Source organism: Siphateles boraxobius, unplaced genomic scaffold (assembly GCF_051911475.1).
Source record: "Siphateles boraxobius isolate OS27281-9 unplaced genomic scaffold, OSU_SipBor_1 7, whole genome shotgun sequence".
In the NCBI taxonomy this organism is placed as follows: domain Eukaryota; kingdom Metazoa; phylum Chordata; class Actinopteri; order Cypriniformes; family Leuciscidae; genus Siphateles; species Siphateles boraxobius.
The window spans coordinates 32,107,818-32,125,723 of record NW_027509197.1 but is presented as its reverse complement, the minus strand read 5'-3'; the positions used below and the strand labels follow the sequence as shown (position 1 = coordinate 32,125,723).

The following is a 17,906-nucleotide window of genomic DNA, read 5'->3' as shown; positions in this document are numbered from 1 at the left end:
AAACACCCATGCTAACAATGTGCTCAGGCATACCAAACTCATGACGCACTATTCATTTAGTAAAAACAAAACACTTTGAACACGCACAACTCATCCGTATTGGATTAAAGAATGTTTTTACTCAAAACCTAAGTATTAGTTACCTGTAAAGAAGTATGAAAAGATAAACAAAAGATAACGAGCGCTGCAGTGATGGCTTCGTCGTCGTGTATTTACTTTGAATGAAGCACATCACGGGTGCGCGCGCTACTAAGGCGTGCGATGACGTCATCAAGCGAAAATAATTAATATAATAAATGCACAGAACACTTTTCTCTTCTCTTTTTGAACAAAGCACAAATAAGCATTTACGATACAAAATTATAAAAATAACCTTTTCCAATTATATAATGCATTTAGAATAAACTTAAATTACCTCTTGCTAATATGCACTATATCACAAATACACCTAAACATTTTTGGCTTAAGAACATTTGAATGGAAAATTTAACCATGTGCTATCATCACTTTATTCCAGCGCATGCATCACAGTAAACAATGAACATAAAGAGTATGTGCAGATACGAACGCTACACTGCTGCAAATGTGCATTTTAATGCAGACCGCCGTAAGTTCTCAACTGTAGCAGTGTCCACTAACCTGCTGAGATTAGCTCCTCCAACCCTGATAAAACACACCTGAAAAAGCTTAGTGCTAGTTAATCAAGATCTTCGGGATTACTGAAAAGTAACACTCTGATCTGGGTTGGAGCTAAAAACTGCACGAAAGTGGACCTCGCGGGCCAAAGTAAAGAACTTCTAACGTTACACATTGGCCTGGGAAAAATACTCACCGCAAACTGAGTAACGTTATGTGTCAAACTGCGACAAACATTCACATATCGTACACCTCCGTCTTCCACCCGGTTCGCTTTTATTTGAATCGACACCTATCGTTAACTTACAATTAACGAAAAACAAGCGCGCGCTTCATTGAAATTAAAATTCATGCTCCTGTTTCGAAGCTCGTCTCCTTAAAACACAGCTGTCTCATTGTTATTGACAATTTCATTAACATTAACATGGAAATAAAGGGAGAGTGTAACTTAATTACTTTAAAAACCGGAGCAAAATCAATTGAACATTACAGGGCTTTCTGAACGACGGCAGAGGAAGCCCATCGGTACACAGCAGTGTTTTTAACTGAGGTAAATATAATCCATTTTGCTTCTAGTAACGTTAAGGACTACTCTAACCAATTGAAATATTAACTGCAAAACTAAATATTTCAGCAAAATTATTTTAAAAATGTAGAAACGTATCAACGGGCAGAAATGGCAGACTCCTCAGTTTGAAAAATTAACTGTCACTTGTTTCGAGGTTCATCTTCGCCAATCAAGGATGATGCAACGCATATACGCCACCAGAGGGCATTTTTACGATTATTATTTGTAATGTTCCCTTCGATAGATTAAAACCATCACATTCTGGTATACAAAATAAAGAAAACATCTGGTTATTTTATTACTATAATGTTTTATTACAAAATGATTTGTCAAAAAGGCAAACTATAATGTAGGAAATTTAAGTTTCATGCTAATGTACAAACGTGCTTAAAGAAAGCTCAAATCATACATGACTAGATATTAACATTGTATGACTCGTGTTTTTGACTACACCAGTCATTTTAATGGGTCTTGACTCAAAAAGCTTTGTGAATGTGTTGTGTAGGCCTATAATTATTGTGTAACTTTAATCTTTAGTTTACACTTCAGTCATAAAACATTAATTATAGAACGATACTCGGTTACTAAACGTAACCTCGGTTCTCTCTAAAGAGGGAACGAGTATTGCGTAAGTTTAGCTTACGCTACGGGAAAGATTCATAATCCCGAGATATTGAAGCGAAAAAATTATCCTTAATTTTGTATTCATTGTCGACGCAGTGCAGCAGCTAGCAGACCTAGAGCAGGCCATCTCGCATGCTCATTGGCTGCCCTGTGGGCAACTGCTGCAGCCTACTAGTGAGCCCTTCATAGCGTCACAGCCCGCCGGAATGGGTGTGGCTTAGCGTATAAAAGTAGGGGCTGTAGGCTGACTTCCCTGGATTTTCGTCGACTGAAGCGAAGTGCTCAAGGTGCGAGCACAGCCGGTTACGCAATACTCATTCCCTCTCTAGAGAGAACCGAGGTTACGTTTAGTTACCGAGTATCGTTCTCTTACGAGAGGTTCTCTCGTATTGCGTAAGTTTAGCTTACGCTACGGGAACACTTTGTCAACGCCGTGCGCGCCAAGCATCCACCATGAGACCCCGAACTTTCAGGGGAAAAAATAAGGTGGCCAGCCACGCGGGCCATCACTTGTACATAAGCACACATAGGGAATACAGAGCAGCGCGCCGGTCTGTATAGGCACATGGCACATACCCTACTAGTGCAGCTCAACCAGGAGAGCTGAGTCACGTGAGAGTGATCTGAGCAGGAAGATCTGGGCGGAATACACCTCTCCTTCAAACTGACAAAAGTTTAGCCTGCAAGGCAGGAACTTCTAGGTTATAAAACCTGACAAAGGTAGATGGAGAGCTCCAGCCCGCTGCTACACATATGTCATGGATAGAAATCCCACTGGACCACGCCCATGACGAGGCCACGCCTCTCGTGGAATGAGCCCTGATGCTCAGAGGGCATTGCAGACCTTTTATCTTTCTGAGCCCGATAGTAAGATAGTAAGCAGCTGCTATAGCGTCCACTATCCATCTGGACAGGCTCTGTTTCGAGGATGCGAGACCCTTGGTGCGCCCACCAAACGAAACAAAAAGCTGTTCTGAACGCCTGAAGGAGGCGGAGCGCGTAATGTAAAATCTCAGCGCCCTGACAGGGCAGAGGAGATTCAGCTCACTTTCGCTGTCAGATGCTGGCAGAGCTGACAGCGAAATAACTTGCGCTCTGAATGGAGTGCCCATCACTTTAGGAACATAGCCACGTCTAGGTCTGAGGATGACTTTAGAGTCATTCGGCCCGAACTCAAGACACGACGCGCTGACAGACAGCGCATGCAGGTCCCCCACATGTTTTACTGACGACAGTGCAGTCAGAAAGACGGTTTTCAGAGATAGATATTTCAACCCCACGGAGTCTAGTGGTTCAAATGGAAAGGCTTTCAGGGCCTTGAGGACCAATGAAAGATCCCACATAGAAACCGACGGGGGGCGCGGCGCCTTCATGCTTCTAGCTCCTCTAAGGAAGCGGATGACCAACTCATGTCTTCCCAGTGACTGGCCGTGCGTCGATTCTGCGAATGCTGCCACGGCCGCCACGTATCCTTGGAGCATGGATGGGGACCTCCCCTTATCCAACAGCTCTTGTATGAAGGTGAGCACATGCGCCATCCCGCACGTCCGTGGGTCCAGACCTCTGTTGGTGCACCATCCGGAGAACACCGACCATTTAGACGCGTAGAGCCTTCTCGTGGAAGGAGCTCTAGACTGCGTGATCGTGTTCATCACTCCTTCTGGCAGGGCAACGAGTACCCGTTGATCAACCATGCGTGCAGAGACCAGCGCTCTGGATGGGGATGCCAGATCGCGCCGCGAGCCTGAGCCGGAGGCGGCATATGCGCGGCCGACAAAGGCGGAAGTGGCTCTGCAGGCTTTTGACGGGAGGGCTGACCGTGACCGCCATCTCGCGGAGGGCGGGAAAAGGTGCGCTGCGACCGCCTCTTCCACAGGGGGAATAGCTGTGTACCCTTTCTCTGCGGCCCCGTCCACTTGGGAGAGCGACGCGGAGGCCTGGGACTGAAGTCTCGAGGAGAATGGTGCATTCCATGACTTCGTCAGCTCCGAGTGAAGTTCCGGCAGGAATGGAGCGGGCCTGCTTGCTGAAGCTGCACGGCGGCGACTTTGAAGGAAACAGCCGTCGAGCCTGTTCCGCGGGTTCCTTCGGCTGGAGCCCGAGACGGTCAACAGCTTGCGTCAGCAGGCGCATCAGTTCCGCATCAGCTCCAGCACGGGTACGGGTAGATTCCTGGATCGACGAGGAGGCGGAGTGAAGCGACCATTCCTCGCTGTCTGATGCCAGGATGTAGCAGCAGTCTCTCGTGGCGTGTCCCTCGGCCTCATCCTCAGATGCGACGGCAGTGAGGCTCGTGAGCAGCAACTGCGCGTCGGTGAGGGGGGCCTGGGAAGGCGAAAGCGAGGCTCGAGGGAGGTTTTCCGGCGAGCTGTGGCCACAGGTTCCGGCTGTCTCAGGGAACGGCGCTTCTTCCTGCGTGGTCCCACAGAGGGCGGAGTGAATGCTGCGGTGTTGAAGGCTTCGAGTCGACCCTGCAGGGTCGACAGCGGATGCGCTTCACAGAGCTCGCAGCCCCCGGACGCGAGGGCGAGCTCTGCATGTTCCAGGCCCAGGCAGAGAGCGCAGATCAAGTGGCGGTCTCCGGCGCTGAGCGGGGCTCTACACGAGCTGCAGGAAGCGCGAGGCATCTTTAAAAAGACACTCGCTGCTCTTTTAGAATAGGTTAGCAAGGTAAAGGATACGTCGCCGGATAGCGTAGCTCTCACGGATGGCTGAAGGTGGCGAAGACGGCCGGCTTCCTCAGCGCTGTCCTAAGCTGGCTGGTCGCTGTTCGACGGCGGCGGTGGCTTCTCTCAGATCCAGCGATGCGAAGAGCTCGCTGAAGAGACGAAAAATCAGAGGAGTCAGCCTACAGCCCCTACTTTTATACGCTAGGCCACGCCCATTCAGGCTTGTGCGCCCTGCAGCAGTTGCCCGCAGGGTAGCCAATGAGCACGCGAGATGGCCTGCTTTAGGTCTGCTAGCTGCTGCACTGCATTGACAATGAATACAATATTAAGGATAATTTTTTGGCTTCAATATCTCGAGAAGATGAATCTTTCCCGTAGCGTAAGCTAAACTTACGCAATACGAGAGAACCTCTCGTAAGAGAACCATTTTTATAAAAAAGGTTCTTTGCTCTCCAAGGGTTCTACATAGAACCATTTTGTTTGTGAAAGGTTCTATTGGCCAAGTACGGAACCCCAGGGTTCTATATAGAACCTCGAGGAACCCTTTTTTTAAGAGTGAGAAGCCAGAGCGTCGGCTTGATCTGGAAAGGATTATTCAACACAAATGGTTTTAGGTACTGAGCCATGAGCTAAAAACTATTCAAGATGTATTTTGAAAATCTCACCTGTTCTAAGTGTAATAAATTTAGCACCCTTATTTCTGTTTTTTGTTCCAGGTGTAAAATCGGTCACAGCAACTGTGTCATCTGTTCTGAAGATCTCTTTCCGTTTGATGAAAAAAATCCACCAAAAACAGGAGCTCAGGATGAGATGAAGGAGCTGAGACGGAAACATCCAAGTACCGACGATAAATAACAGCCATGTTATGAGAATATTGAACTCTATGTAGTTTCCTGGAGCTCTTTACATGAAAAAGCCACTTCATAATTTACACCTAAAAATTAGAAACTGGAACTTTTCTCACCTGTTCTAAGTGTAATGAATTTATGCAATACAACTCAATTGTGTGCCATTGAAGTTGTCACTTCACTCCAGAAGTGTCATGTGTTCAGCTGTGTCAGGCGGAGTGAATCCACTGAATCCACATAAAATATTCTATCTCCATCATCCGCTTTAGACTCTTGCATCTTGGCTTGAAGCAGCAACATTAGCGTCTGGTGCTATTACTTTCAGAAGGATGTAGAAATAAATAATTGTACTGTTTTAAATAATTTGAGAGTTGAGTTCAGAGGTTTCTGTCGGAGCTTCACAGAGATCTACTGTCAAGTTAAAAAAAAAAGTTATCAGATATGATGTTACCATACAGTGCCTTCAGCTTGTGTATAATTGTATATTTTATATTCCATATTCACAGAATTAAAGACATGGTTTTGCAGGCAACATGTAATTAATCATAATTGATAAATTAAAAAAATATGGAAGATTCTGTCTTAGAAGTTCAAGAGAGAAAAATGAAAATTGACATTGCACTCTTTAAATTGAAACTTAAACCTGAATATATATTTTTTTACTTTGACTTATTTAATTCTTTACATAAAAACTTTTTAAAAAGGTTAAGAGAATGATTTTATTTTACAGATGTTAAATGTGATTGATGATTTTGCAATATTGGTCATACATAATAATAAAAAGATTTTTTTTACAAACTTTGGGGAGGCTATTAATTAATATTCGAATGGGTGAATTCATTGTGAATCTTTAGACTATTCTTTTACATGGCAAGTCACCAAAATGTATAAATTGGGGAGAATCAGTGGGAAAGAGCCCGTCAAATGCAGCTGTCTCTGATTGATAGATAAACAAATGATAAGATTTTGTTCTTTTTGTTGTTTTATTAGATTTTTGTCACGACTCAATACGACTCAATACTCGAGTAATTTTTATATACATGGGTACACCAGGGCTAAAGCTGCACCGCTGTGAAAGGAAAGCATTGATTTTATTCTCCTCTAAACCACTAGATGGCACAAAATTTTCCACATAAAATATTATATTAATCATTTCATATAATAAAAGTATCTATTGTTACTACTGTAATCCCATGTTGCATTTTTATGGGATCTCCTTCAAAGCTTCCAGATTCTATCATTTTTAAATATTTATTTTAATTTATATTTATTAAACAAAAATACATTTTCTTTATTTATATAAATAAACAGAAAATAGTACAAACTTTGCTGAAGTGATTATTTTGAAAAAGAATTAGATATTATGCAAAACCTATTGCTTTATCGAAAGTGTTTGTATCATTAATGGGGGCCCTTCCCCATCCTGGTGATTCTTTTACCTCCAGAGCAAGGCCCTCCTCGCACATTTATACGATTCACTTTAATCGTTTATTTTCCCACAAAATCTTTTGATCCATCAATGTTCAATTAAAACATGACTAGATATTTGTCTGTAATCATATTGTAAAGCACATGTTCTATTTAGCCCCATTATTACCCTACATGTTAATTTTTCTCAAAGAAAAAAAATCTTTCTCAAATAATGTCATAAACTATACACAGAACCCTGTCAAGATGATACTGTTATTAAAGGTTAATTAACAACTATTAACAGCCTAATAATACATTTATAATAATAATGTTACTTTTTAATGTAAAAGCAAGGAATATGTAAAATAGTCCTTTTGTTGCAAAATGCTCCTCTCTCTAGAATTCATTTTTCTCGCTAAATACAGTTTATGGCCTCTGAATGGCTTTTCTGAGGTAAATGTAACCTTATGTGACATTAACTTTCAAATAAAGGCAATACGTTTTTAATTTCTAGTGTTCATTTATCTTAACAAAGTGTACCTATAAAAGGATAGGAGCTTATTGAAATATGCTATGAGAAAACTGACTGCTTACTCATGGCAGAACATGAAATTAAAACAATTTACAAGCTACATTAAGCCTTGAAATCTAACCATCATCACATTTAGCATTACATGTTTCTGATTCAACAATTACACATTAAGAGAAGTGCATTTGCAGACTCTCTCATGATTCTGTGAGAATATTAGAAAGAAGGTGCATCATTGAAAACGAGCACTACCAAGACTGTTGCATAACTTCTGAAAAACATGGACCTGGGTTGGTCCAGTTGCATAAGCAGTCAAGTGTGAGAAGTCCGAGATTGATGAATAGTTAGACCTCGGAGAATGTACCACGTCAGGCATGCGATTCAGTAACATGACTGTATCATCAGTTTCAAATGTTGAAAGACACTATGTACCCAGTAAATATAAGCTGATCTTCATTGAAGTTTCACGTTTTTGTTTTTTATGATATTAGAAACAGGAAAGTGGATCTCAATGAAACTTGGTAACACTTTGCAACACAAGATCCCATTAGTTCAAGTGTATCCTTTGATTTTCAAACCTCATTTTACTGATACAATGTCAGTAGTATATGTAAATGAACAATGTTTACTCTTTCTCCATGTTATCTGAACTGAGAAATTTGTGTTTATTTGTCAGCAAAGGTCTGCCGGATGATCGATTTTAAAAACATAGTACTAAATGTTAAAATCAACATAAACCACTATTAGTAAATGCATTTGAAGTATTTGTCATAGCTAGTTCAAGTTAAATAACAACAAATGGAACCTTATTGTTAAGTGTTGCCGGAAAAAATTTAAATACCGACATTGCGTATTTTAATTTTTCTGTTAATTGGTTTTAAAAAGGTAAAAATACCTTTAAATGCCTTTTTTGATTAATGATAATTTATGTTCAATAGTTTAACTTATTTGGAGAAGACAACCCAAATAACTTAATACACAAACCATGTAACTGTACATCAAATACTATTGGAAATAATACCAGAATAATATACAGGGTGAGGTTCAAGTACAAAAGGGAGGGGAGATGAATTGTGCTTTTTAAGAATCATATATTCAACACTCAAGCTGCTCTTTAAGCTTTTATGAATAACAAAAAAAACTCTCTCCATAGCACAGCACTATTTTCATTAATATCACAAATATAGAAAGATGGCATGTGTTCCGCCATCCCCAAATCTATTTTAAAAGTCAAACACTGAAAAATGGACAAACACCAGTATTAAAAACCATAACATCATCTTTCCACTCTCTCGCGTACACATGAACATCATCACTATTGTGTCGAAACATCAACATTGGCACTTGCAGAACAATCAACTCAGATAGTGCTGAGCAAGTATGCATCCCCATGAGGAAAACCATCCATATTAAATGGCACAACTAACAAGAAGGCACATCAACTGCACATTAACCGGGGCTCTCCAGTCCACGTTACAGCATGCTTACGCCAATGCCCACATCACTTTCTCAATAAACCACCTAACAGCTTTAGTGATCTAATGGGGAGTTAAGGCATTACAAGTCGTTTCCATTGACAAATCATGGTTTGATTCCAGTATTCTTTACTTGTTTTGATTAATAGAAACACACCATTGGCATACTGTTATGAATTTAGAACTACACAGTATCAGACAAACTGATTTTGTAAATAAGACCACTTTGATATTGTCTGACAAAAATTCGCTACCGTAATTTTAAGGCCACATTGAAGGACCTCGCATTAGACACTATAAAACATACTGTATACAATTCAAAAGGTGCATTAGCTTCACCTTCAGAGTGAAAACGGGCCGTGCGACAACAGGTGCTGGGCCAGTTTCCCTTTCTTACAATTGTTGCTTTGTGAAAATTTCAAGTGTGGCTGATTGCATCATGACTCTTTTTCATGTTTGATTTAGAAATAAAAATGGAGAAGAAGAAAGAAAACATGATTTTGGAAAAATAAAAGGGATAATGAATGCTTGTTTGAGAGTCCAATAAACTTGTCCAGATAAAAAAAGACAGCATATTATTCCATGTGATTGCCATTTATGGTTTTGTCCTCGCTTGAGATCTTGAGGTAAACTCATTTAACACAGGAAATGAGGGAAGCTTAACTAAGATATAAACCCAAGAAGAGGAAGTACTTTTCTTAAAACACAAATCTTCTCAAATCCTCCACCGAAGAGGATAATCAACTTCATTCATTTTAACAGGGCTTCCCTCAACCATGAAAATGAAAGAGTTGCAAAGAAGGAAAGACGCATCTTTTGGTGAATCTCTCCGAAAACAAGCCTACGCCACATTTGCCCCTGAAAGCAAATGAAAAATAAATACAAAACAATATTTGCATAAAGGAAACAGCCATATTGTATGACAAGACTTAAAACGTTTTTCCCTCATTATTGCCATGATGCATCTGGACATTTTACTTTTTGAAATTTTTCTTTTTTGGGATTTCTATTATCATTCACAATGGTGATTTTCATTATATTTTCATAACTGTAATAGAGTACTTTTAGCATAAACAATAAGCATTAAAGGCAGTACAACAAATACAACCATAACATATAAATACAATATAATTTAAATATATTATCATATTTGTTTGTTTATACATTACAGTAAATTTAAGTTTGCATTTATTGCATCATGGCGGAAATTGGGGGGAATGTGCTTAGTTGTCAAAATATGATCACAAACGGACAAAAAAAATAATTTTCCTTAAGCAAAATACCATTTCTTATTTCTATTATTTGACTTCAGGGTAAAATATGGTGTTGTCCACTTTCCTGAGATTCACCCATTCGAGTGTTAAAACAATGAGCTTGTTATTTTATGCTTGTAATGGATAAAGCAGTCCTTCACAGTTCTGTCATTCGCCTTCTTTACTCGATCAAACATCATGTGAATGGAATTCTGGGTAGGTGACGAGGACTGAGCTAGTGGCTGGTCCTGTTAGGGGGAAGCAGTGGTGTGCTCCGAGCCCAGCAGCCTCCCTGGCCCCATAGTGACAGCTGCCCTTAGTGTCCCGCTAGCTAGTAGTCCTCTGCTGCTTGAGCACAGTGTAGACATTATCCACTTTACTCAGTCTCTCGAAGAAAGGGATGAGATCCAGCAGCTCTGTGTCAGACATGTCATCAAACCAGGAGGCAACAGGTACCTAAACATCACAGAGAAGAGTGTGTTAAAAAACAATATGAATGTTGGGACAAAGCGACAAACCATTGACTAATAAACCTTAGCAGGCCAAGCACTGCACGGACTATATCCTCAGACCCAAAGCAGTTATATGTGCAAAAGAACAAAGAAAGACAGTAACGTACAGCATTGTCTGGGTGGAAGATGTAGGAGGCTGGCGAGTTGTCCACAATGATGACTTTGTTGAGATCCCTGCCTAGACGGCTTAGGTCCTTGACATAATTTCCACGGTGGAACACACAAGATTCTCGGAAAAGACGGCTTCGGAAAGCTCCCCACTTGTCCAGCAGATCTGAGACAGGATCGGCATACTAGAAAAACGGAATCACATTAATGTGATGGACACGGTTAGACAGAAGGAAAAACTGCCACGTATCAACAAAAAACATATGAACTCCTTTGTAAAATGCAAGGCTCACACCAATGAACCAATTCCATGTCAAATTCGTGAGTAGGCTACTGGATAAAGAAATCGTCCGATTTAATTATATTTTGTTTTTATATTATATCTGGGTAGTAATTTATTACATGTAATCTGGATTTACGTAATCAGATTACACTTAATAAATACGGTAAGATTTTGGATAAAACTAACTCTATCTCACAAATCATATCGTTTACATCATCAATACATATCGTCACATTTAAAACTGCGATATCTCGATATAACGAGAAATATAGACACACGCATACATTATTATATTAATATATATTAGTGCAGTCAGCGTTAACGTGTGCGATTCATTTCAATATCCTTAATATTAACGCAAATAAATTGCAAAAGAACGTGGAGAGAGAGAGAGAGAGAGAGAGAGAGAGAGAGAGAGAGAGAGAGAGAGAGAGAGAGAGAGAGAGAGAGAGAGAGAGAGAGAGAGAGAGAGAGAGAGAGAGAGAGAGAGAGAGAGAGAGAGAGAGAGAGAGAGAGAGGGGAAAACAAAGCATGCAAATGGAAATTATCGCGGCCGGTTTGATTTTTTTTTATAATACCAACATTTCCCATGATTAAATATAAATCCTTGGTTGCCAGGTGCCGCACTTTTACGTTTGTAACCCATCCAGCCACAGCATATTGATACGCGTCTGTACTCTTTGAAAGCCTTCAAGCGATCCCCACTGTATGGGGAGGGGTTATGCACAAGGTAAATACAGTATATATGTTTCATGGAAGGCAAATTGGGGCAAGTCTGGGGCAGATGATAAAGGACACAAGAAAACTGGGGGTAACAAATAAGGATCGGAGCCTAAAATTAAAATTTTATCCATCTATCTCTGTCTTTCTCTCTCATTCAAATGTGCAGTTTGGGCGGCGGCGGGCGAGATCGGTCGTCAATATGGCGGCGTTCTATTTCTCGTGACGTAGGTGGCATCTATGAATATAAATAAAATATAGCTATAAGCCACGGCCATTCTGGCGGGCTCTGACGAGCCTGGGCGCGAAGCGGCCTGATTGGTTTCGCGCACCTGAGCCGCCTTGCCATAGTTGCCGCAGCACAGCCAATGACCACGCTAGACGCTCAGCTATGCGTCTGGTGTGCAGTTGCACAGTGAACTGAGTTTTAAAAATGTGGCTTCAATATTCTCGAGAAAAGAAGTTTTCCCATAGCGTAAGCTACTTAGCAATACTCGTTCCCTCTTCCCAGGGAACCGAGGTTACGTTAGTAACCGAATCGTTTATCACACTGGGAGCGTCTACAAGCACCTGTAACCCTGGTAGGAGGAAATTTCCCTTCTAACCCTTTAACCTGATTCTGATTCTCTGTTTGTGATCAGAGCATTTTAAGCAATTAAACTCTAGGAAAATTTTCAGTGATCCAGTAATCTAATATCAGTCCAAAGCAGCGATAATGTAAACGCCAAGCTGATTATATCAGAGACTCACATTGCGTTTTTAGTGAATTATTCATTCCAGTATGTGCTTTGCTTTAAAACCCGAGCGGAGTCATTTTCTGTTATTTGTACCGAAAGAGCGCAATTTTGGTGACGTACAGTAAGAGTGTGAGAGTCTGTTATATTGATGCATAAACAACAAATCGTGTAGGTGCGCTCTCGATCACTGATCACACACTGCATACATGTACGGACACATTTCAGTACATTTGCGCTGTTTCCACACACACCAAGGATAAAGTTTGACTTGTCCCGTGCATGTTGCTGTGTTTGGTAGTCGTAGGTTTATGCAGTCAAGTCAAGGTGGTTGATTTAGGAGTTTTTGGCCTCTCCATGTGGTCCTGTTGGGTATCGCAGCTTGACTCGTCTAAAATGATAACAAGCTCTTTGTTGTCACTCTGTCTGTACACATACTATACGGGTGATACTCTAAATATTAGAATATCGTGAAAAAGTTTTAATTTTGATGATTATGGCTTACAGCTTATGCAAACCCCAAATTCAAAATCTCAGAAAATCTTAGAATATTACATGAAATCAATAAAAAAAAAGGATTTTAAATACAGAAATGTCGGCCCACTGAAAAGTATAATAATACATATGTATATAGTTATATATACTAAATATATTAGTTTCACCTTTTAATTTGAATTACGGAAATACACAAACTTTTGCACGATATTCTAAGTTTTCGAGTTTCACCTGTACACTGTGAACTCTGTGAAGGTTTTTTTGTTTTCTGTAATGTTCTTTTTTTTTCATGGGTGCTTTGGTGTGCATAAAGTATTATATAGTAGAAATGTATGGACTCATTTCATATCATTTGGTTATTTGCTGTCTTTTTGGAGTCTCCAAGGTGTCCTCGAAGCTTGCAGAAAATACAGTTTAGTGAGAATCGCCCTTCAATCTGATTGTTTACTTTGCTGGATATAGGAAATGATGACAAAATGAATGTGTTAAACAAGATAAATGGCATATACTTAATTTCACGATAAGTGCGATTAATCGCGATTAATCACACAACAAAAGTGTGGTTAAACCAATTTTTTTTAATTAATCGATTGACAGCACTAATATATATGAAAGAATATAAAAGCACAAATAAAAAATAAATCAATGAAAAATGGCTGTTGCCTTTTAATGAGTTTTTAAGATTTGATTTTATTCACCAACTATCATAAAAACAGACACGATCTAAAAAAAATCTGATGCAATGGCACAACTAAATAAATCTTATCTGAAAACAGACACCAAAGTCAGAACACACGGTTATTTATCTTTTTTTACAGGTTTAAAAAGTCCATTTTAAAATAACTGGATGTTTTCCATAACCATGCAAACATTGTAACCATCTATAAAACTGATACAAACAGTAAGTGATTTTAAATCCTATTTCTTATCGAATTTATTGCCGAATACCTTGCATAATGCAAAAATCCTTTTGCATTTCTTACCTTGGCTAAGCTTGCAGTGAATAACACGCACTCAAACAGTTCCCCCATCCGTTTGAGGAACTCGTCAACATGAGGTCTCTTCAACACATACACCTACATTCAGAAGGCAGAGAAAGGAGAAAAAAAACAGTTAAAATGTGTCATTACTTAATTTTTTTAACTTTTTTAATTCAGAGCTAGGGGGAAAAACAGCATTTGAGAAAAAAATGCCACTAAACCAGGTCACATTCATAAAGTTACAGCTAAGATTTATTACTGAATAAATAAGATTTATATTAGCCTGCATCTTGATGCTTCATATAACGATGAGCTTTGTGTGACTGTAGAACTATAAACCCAGTTTTAATAGCAGCAATAAAACGGGTCGTTTTACTCCAACATCTAGGTCAGCCAAGCTTGTTTATGAAGCTGGTGGTCTCATTCCTGAACCAAGTCATCCCGAATAGGCTTTCCTGACATCCCAAGCCTATCCTGGATTACTTGAAACAGGTCTAAGCCTTGTTTGTCAGACACCTGCAGTCTCCTGTTGTAACTGGGGCTGTTGGCCTTTAAAGGGCCAAAGCATCATACTGGCATAGCTTGAGAGAGCAGGAGACTCGTTCTGAAGAGAGATTGATAGGACCAATGACTTCTCAGAAGCCAGTCAGTGTTTCTCCATTTCGTCAGGACACAGAAATAGCCACCTGCTGCTCTGACCCATCAGCCGAGATGGCAACGATACTGTCAGGTTGCACACCCGTGTTAAGCGGCAATAGGTAAACAGTTGTTCAACACTGTGCGACAGCAGACATACAAATAATAGCGGTCACAGGCATGATTATGACAAAAGCATAACTGATGATTATTTTTCTTGATATTGTAATCACAATTGTTTATTTTAAAGAAAAATGATATAAAATGAAAATATATACTTATTCCATGTGGGGAAAAAGCAATATTCTTTATGCATGTACACAAGAAGCAGACAACGGAAAAACAGAGAAAAGAAGTGAAACATTACACATTCGTCATATTAGGACCAATGCTGACAGTCCTTTAGACCTATTTACACAGCTCTGAGTAACCACTGCATTCATGTGTATAAAGGGCTATGATTGACTACAGTTCTCAACCAGAGTGAAAACCAGAGTTCTAGGGGTCTGTTGAAAATGTAAAAAAAAAAAAAAAAAAAAAAAAAAAAAATTTTTTTGTATTTTTAGGATTTGAAAGATAACTATACAGCTGCTCTCGATCTTGAACAATATTTATCATGGAAATTTGTGAAAAAAATAATTATTTTCAAGTATATACATCTAACATTAACAGTGGTTAGCAAAAAAAGATGCACTTGATATATAACACAATATTTACCAGATAATATTTTAACAATTTACTTTGGCTTCAGTGCAATAATATATCACGTTTTTTCTCACACAGTATAAATGATATATATCTTTATATAATTTTTTCTTTGATCTATTAATAAATAATTCTATTTTAGGAATCCGATTCTTCACATGGGGATCGTCATATTTTGAATGTACCAACACTTTTCATGATTGAAAAAGCAGTAATCATAATCTTTTATCTTTTCTTTTTTTTCCCGATTGATTGATGTCATAGCATATCATTCCAATCGTCAGTTATCCATGGACAAACTTGCATGAGAATGGGTTATGCTCACCTGATGTACTGTCCCATCAATTTCCACTGGAATGATGAAGTCAGCATTGTTTACCGGCTGGGAAGAAAAAACAAATTAAAATTGATTTAATTGTTGCAGGCAGAAGAAAATAAGACCATATTGAATTTGCAGGTGACTGAATCAATGACTGACATGACATCCATCAGGCTCCAGTCATTTTCAGAATATTGCCACAGACCCTAAGAGTGGTCTTTAGATAGGTCTAGAAACTCAATCTCAAATGTTGAGATAATCACATTTATGTGGTATAGAGATGTCAGGACAGCATGACCTACATTCACAGATGTGGCATGAAGTAACATTATGCTGTCTTGTGCTGTAGGATCACACTTGTTTTACTTCTAAATGACTTTAAAGGAATAGTTCACCCCAAACCATGAAAATTGCCATTATTTATTTACTCTCAAGTCATTCCAAACCGGTATGCTGTTAATTTTTAGTGGAACATGACTCAGTAAAAAAACCATTGTGATATGACTTTTCAAAATAGTATCCTTTTGTGTTCCACATTGAAAAAAAACATAAGCATGCAAACTTGGAACAACATGGGGGTAAATAAATACAATTTTATAAATAAAAATATTTTTGAATAAAATACATTTTTTTGAATGAACAGTGAGCTTTCAAACTCTATTTGCAATAAAAAAAAAACAGCTTACATTTAATACACTCAAAACACCTAGGGCCTGTTTACACCCAGTATTAAAATGCGATGTCGACGATCAGAACACAAGTTGACGACGCTAAATCGGTCGAATGCGTTTTTTTATAACCTCTGGAAGTTGAAAGTGGACAAGCTCAAAACGTTTTAGACCACGTTTACACCCGTATTTTGCATCGAATGCATTTGAACAACCACAAAACACGCCTACTCTTCACCTACAGACCTAATGCAAAAACATTATGGGAAGCGTGCTAGCCAGACAGGATTGACCTTTGCGCAAGCTTATTTCATGGTAAATGGTAAATGGACTGCATTTATATTAGGGATGCACCGATATGAACATTTTGGCCGATACCGATAGCCGATAATTCTTTACATTTGAAAGCCGATAACCGATATATTGGCCGATACATCTAAATTAAAAAAATGTATATACTTTGATAGCCTGTATACATAAACAAAAGGCTCACCACTAAAAGCCTTGTCTCAAACACTTTTAACATAAATCAAACATTTACAATACAGTACAGCCTAGTTTGAACCAGTGTAAGATTCCTTAACTTTTAAAATAAATTTTACACTCCTATGGGCAACTTTCTTTATTAAAAAAATGGTAACACTTTATAATACGGTTTAATTTTGTTAGCATTAGTTAGCATGAACCAACAATTTTATAAGACATTTTTAAGAAAGTTGTATCTGTTAACATTAGTCAATGCACTGTGAACTAACATGAACACACATATTTTATTAACTACTATAACAAAGGCTATTGCTCTCTGTTAGTTAATGCATTAACAAATGAGACCTTATTGTAAAGTGTTATCAAAAAATCTATTGCCTAACAAAAAATAAAATACCTAAATAATGCAAAAAAGTCATTGGATAACATTGGGCTGCATATAAAGAAACAAAATGGATCAATAAAATGGAATCGCCTCTGCACGGACAATAAGGAAATTATTTTTATCAAACCATATCGTTGATGAAAATAATACGAGAACAAAATAATGGTAGTTATTAATTATAACACAATATTTTTGAAAAAAATTAAACATTTTTAATATTACAGTGATAGTAAAAATCTTTAATAGCTTAGTTACTGTTTCAAATGACATTGCTGTGTGAGCTGCGCGCGCTGAAGAGAACGAACGTTAAACCAAATCGCTTTGCTAGAATGTTAATCAACTCAACGGTTGCTGAAGAATGCAAACCCAAAGAATTTACAAATTTATTACAATAGTGAATACAATTAGAATTATATGACAGTCACAATCATAGCTTTTAATGTTTTGCTTTGTTTTTTAATCTGATGCTGAAGAGAACGAGCACCGGGAAACTGAAGAACTTTTCTAGCAGGTTGTTTAAATCCACGAAACGCATCATATGTGAGATTAATCAGATATTTATTTTACATCAACTTTATATTACGACTTATCTGCATAAAATGACGTGAATGCACAATCGAACTTGTGCTGGTCACAATGTTGTAGTAATCCCTGTTCTGGACGCGCTATTCCCACAACAACGCGCTGAAACACGGCAACTAAACCCAGAGAATTCACAACGTTTTATTACAATAGTGTTCTCTTTATAATGGCATGTATATGACCGTCCCAATTATAGTTAGGAATGTGCATTGCTGTTTGAGCTGCGCGCACGCTAAATAGGCTATAAAGATGATCACCGGTACAATGAAGCGCTACTGCAT

General features: G+C 38.8%; 1 protein-coding gene across 2 annotated transcripts in view; it reads right to left on the bottom strand.

The window, feature by feature from the left end:
* Positions 1 to 8,358: 8,358 nt before the first annotated feature.
* The window catches only part of ctdsp1 (CTD (carboxy-terminal domain, RNA polymerase II, polypeptide A) small phosphatase 1), a 34,651-nt gene continuing 25,103 nt past the window's right edge, over positions 8,359 to 17,906 (bottom strand). For both annotated transcript variants that reach the window (XM_077215085.1, XM_077215084.1), the window contains 4 exons: positions 15,511 to 15,567; positions 13,848 to 13,940; positions 10,632 to 10,817; positions 8,359 to 10,468 (listed from right to left, as the gene is read on the bottom strand). In XM_077215085.1, coding sequence (XP_077071200.1) covers positions 10,340 to 10,468; positions 10,632 to 10,817; positions 13,848 to 13,940; positions 15,511 to 15,567 — 465 coding nt within the window. In that variant the 3' untranslated portion in view covers positions 8,359 to 10,339. The remainder of the gene's footprint in view (positions 10,469 to 10,631; positions 10,818 to 13,847; positions 13,941 to 15,510; positions 15,568 to 17,906) is intronic.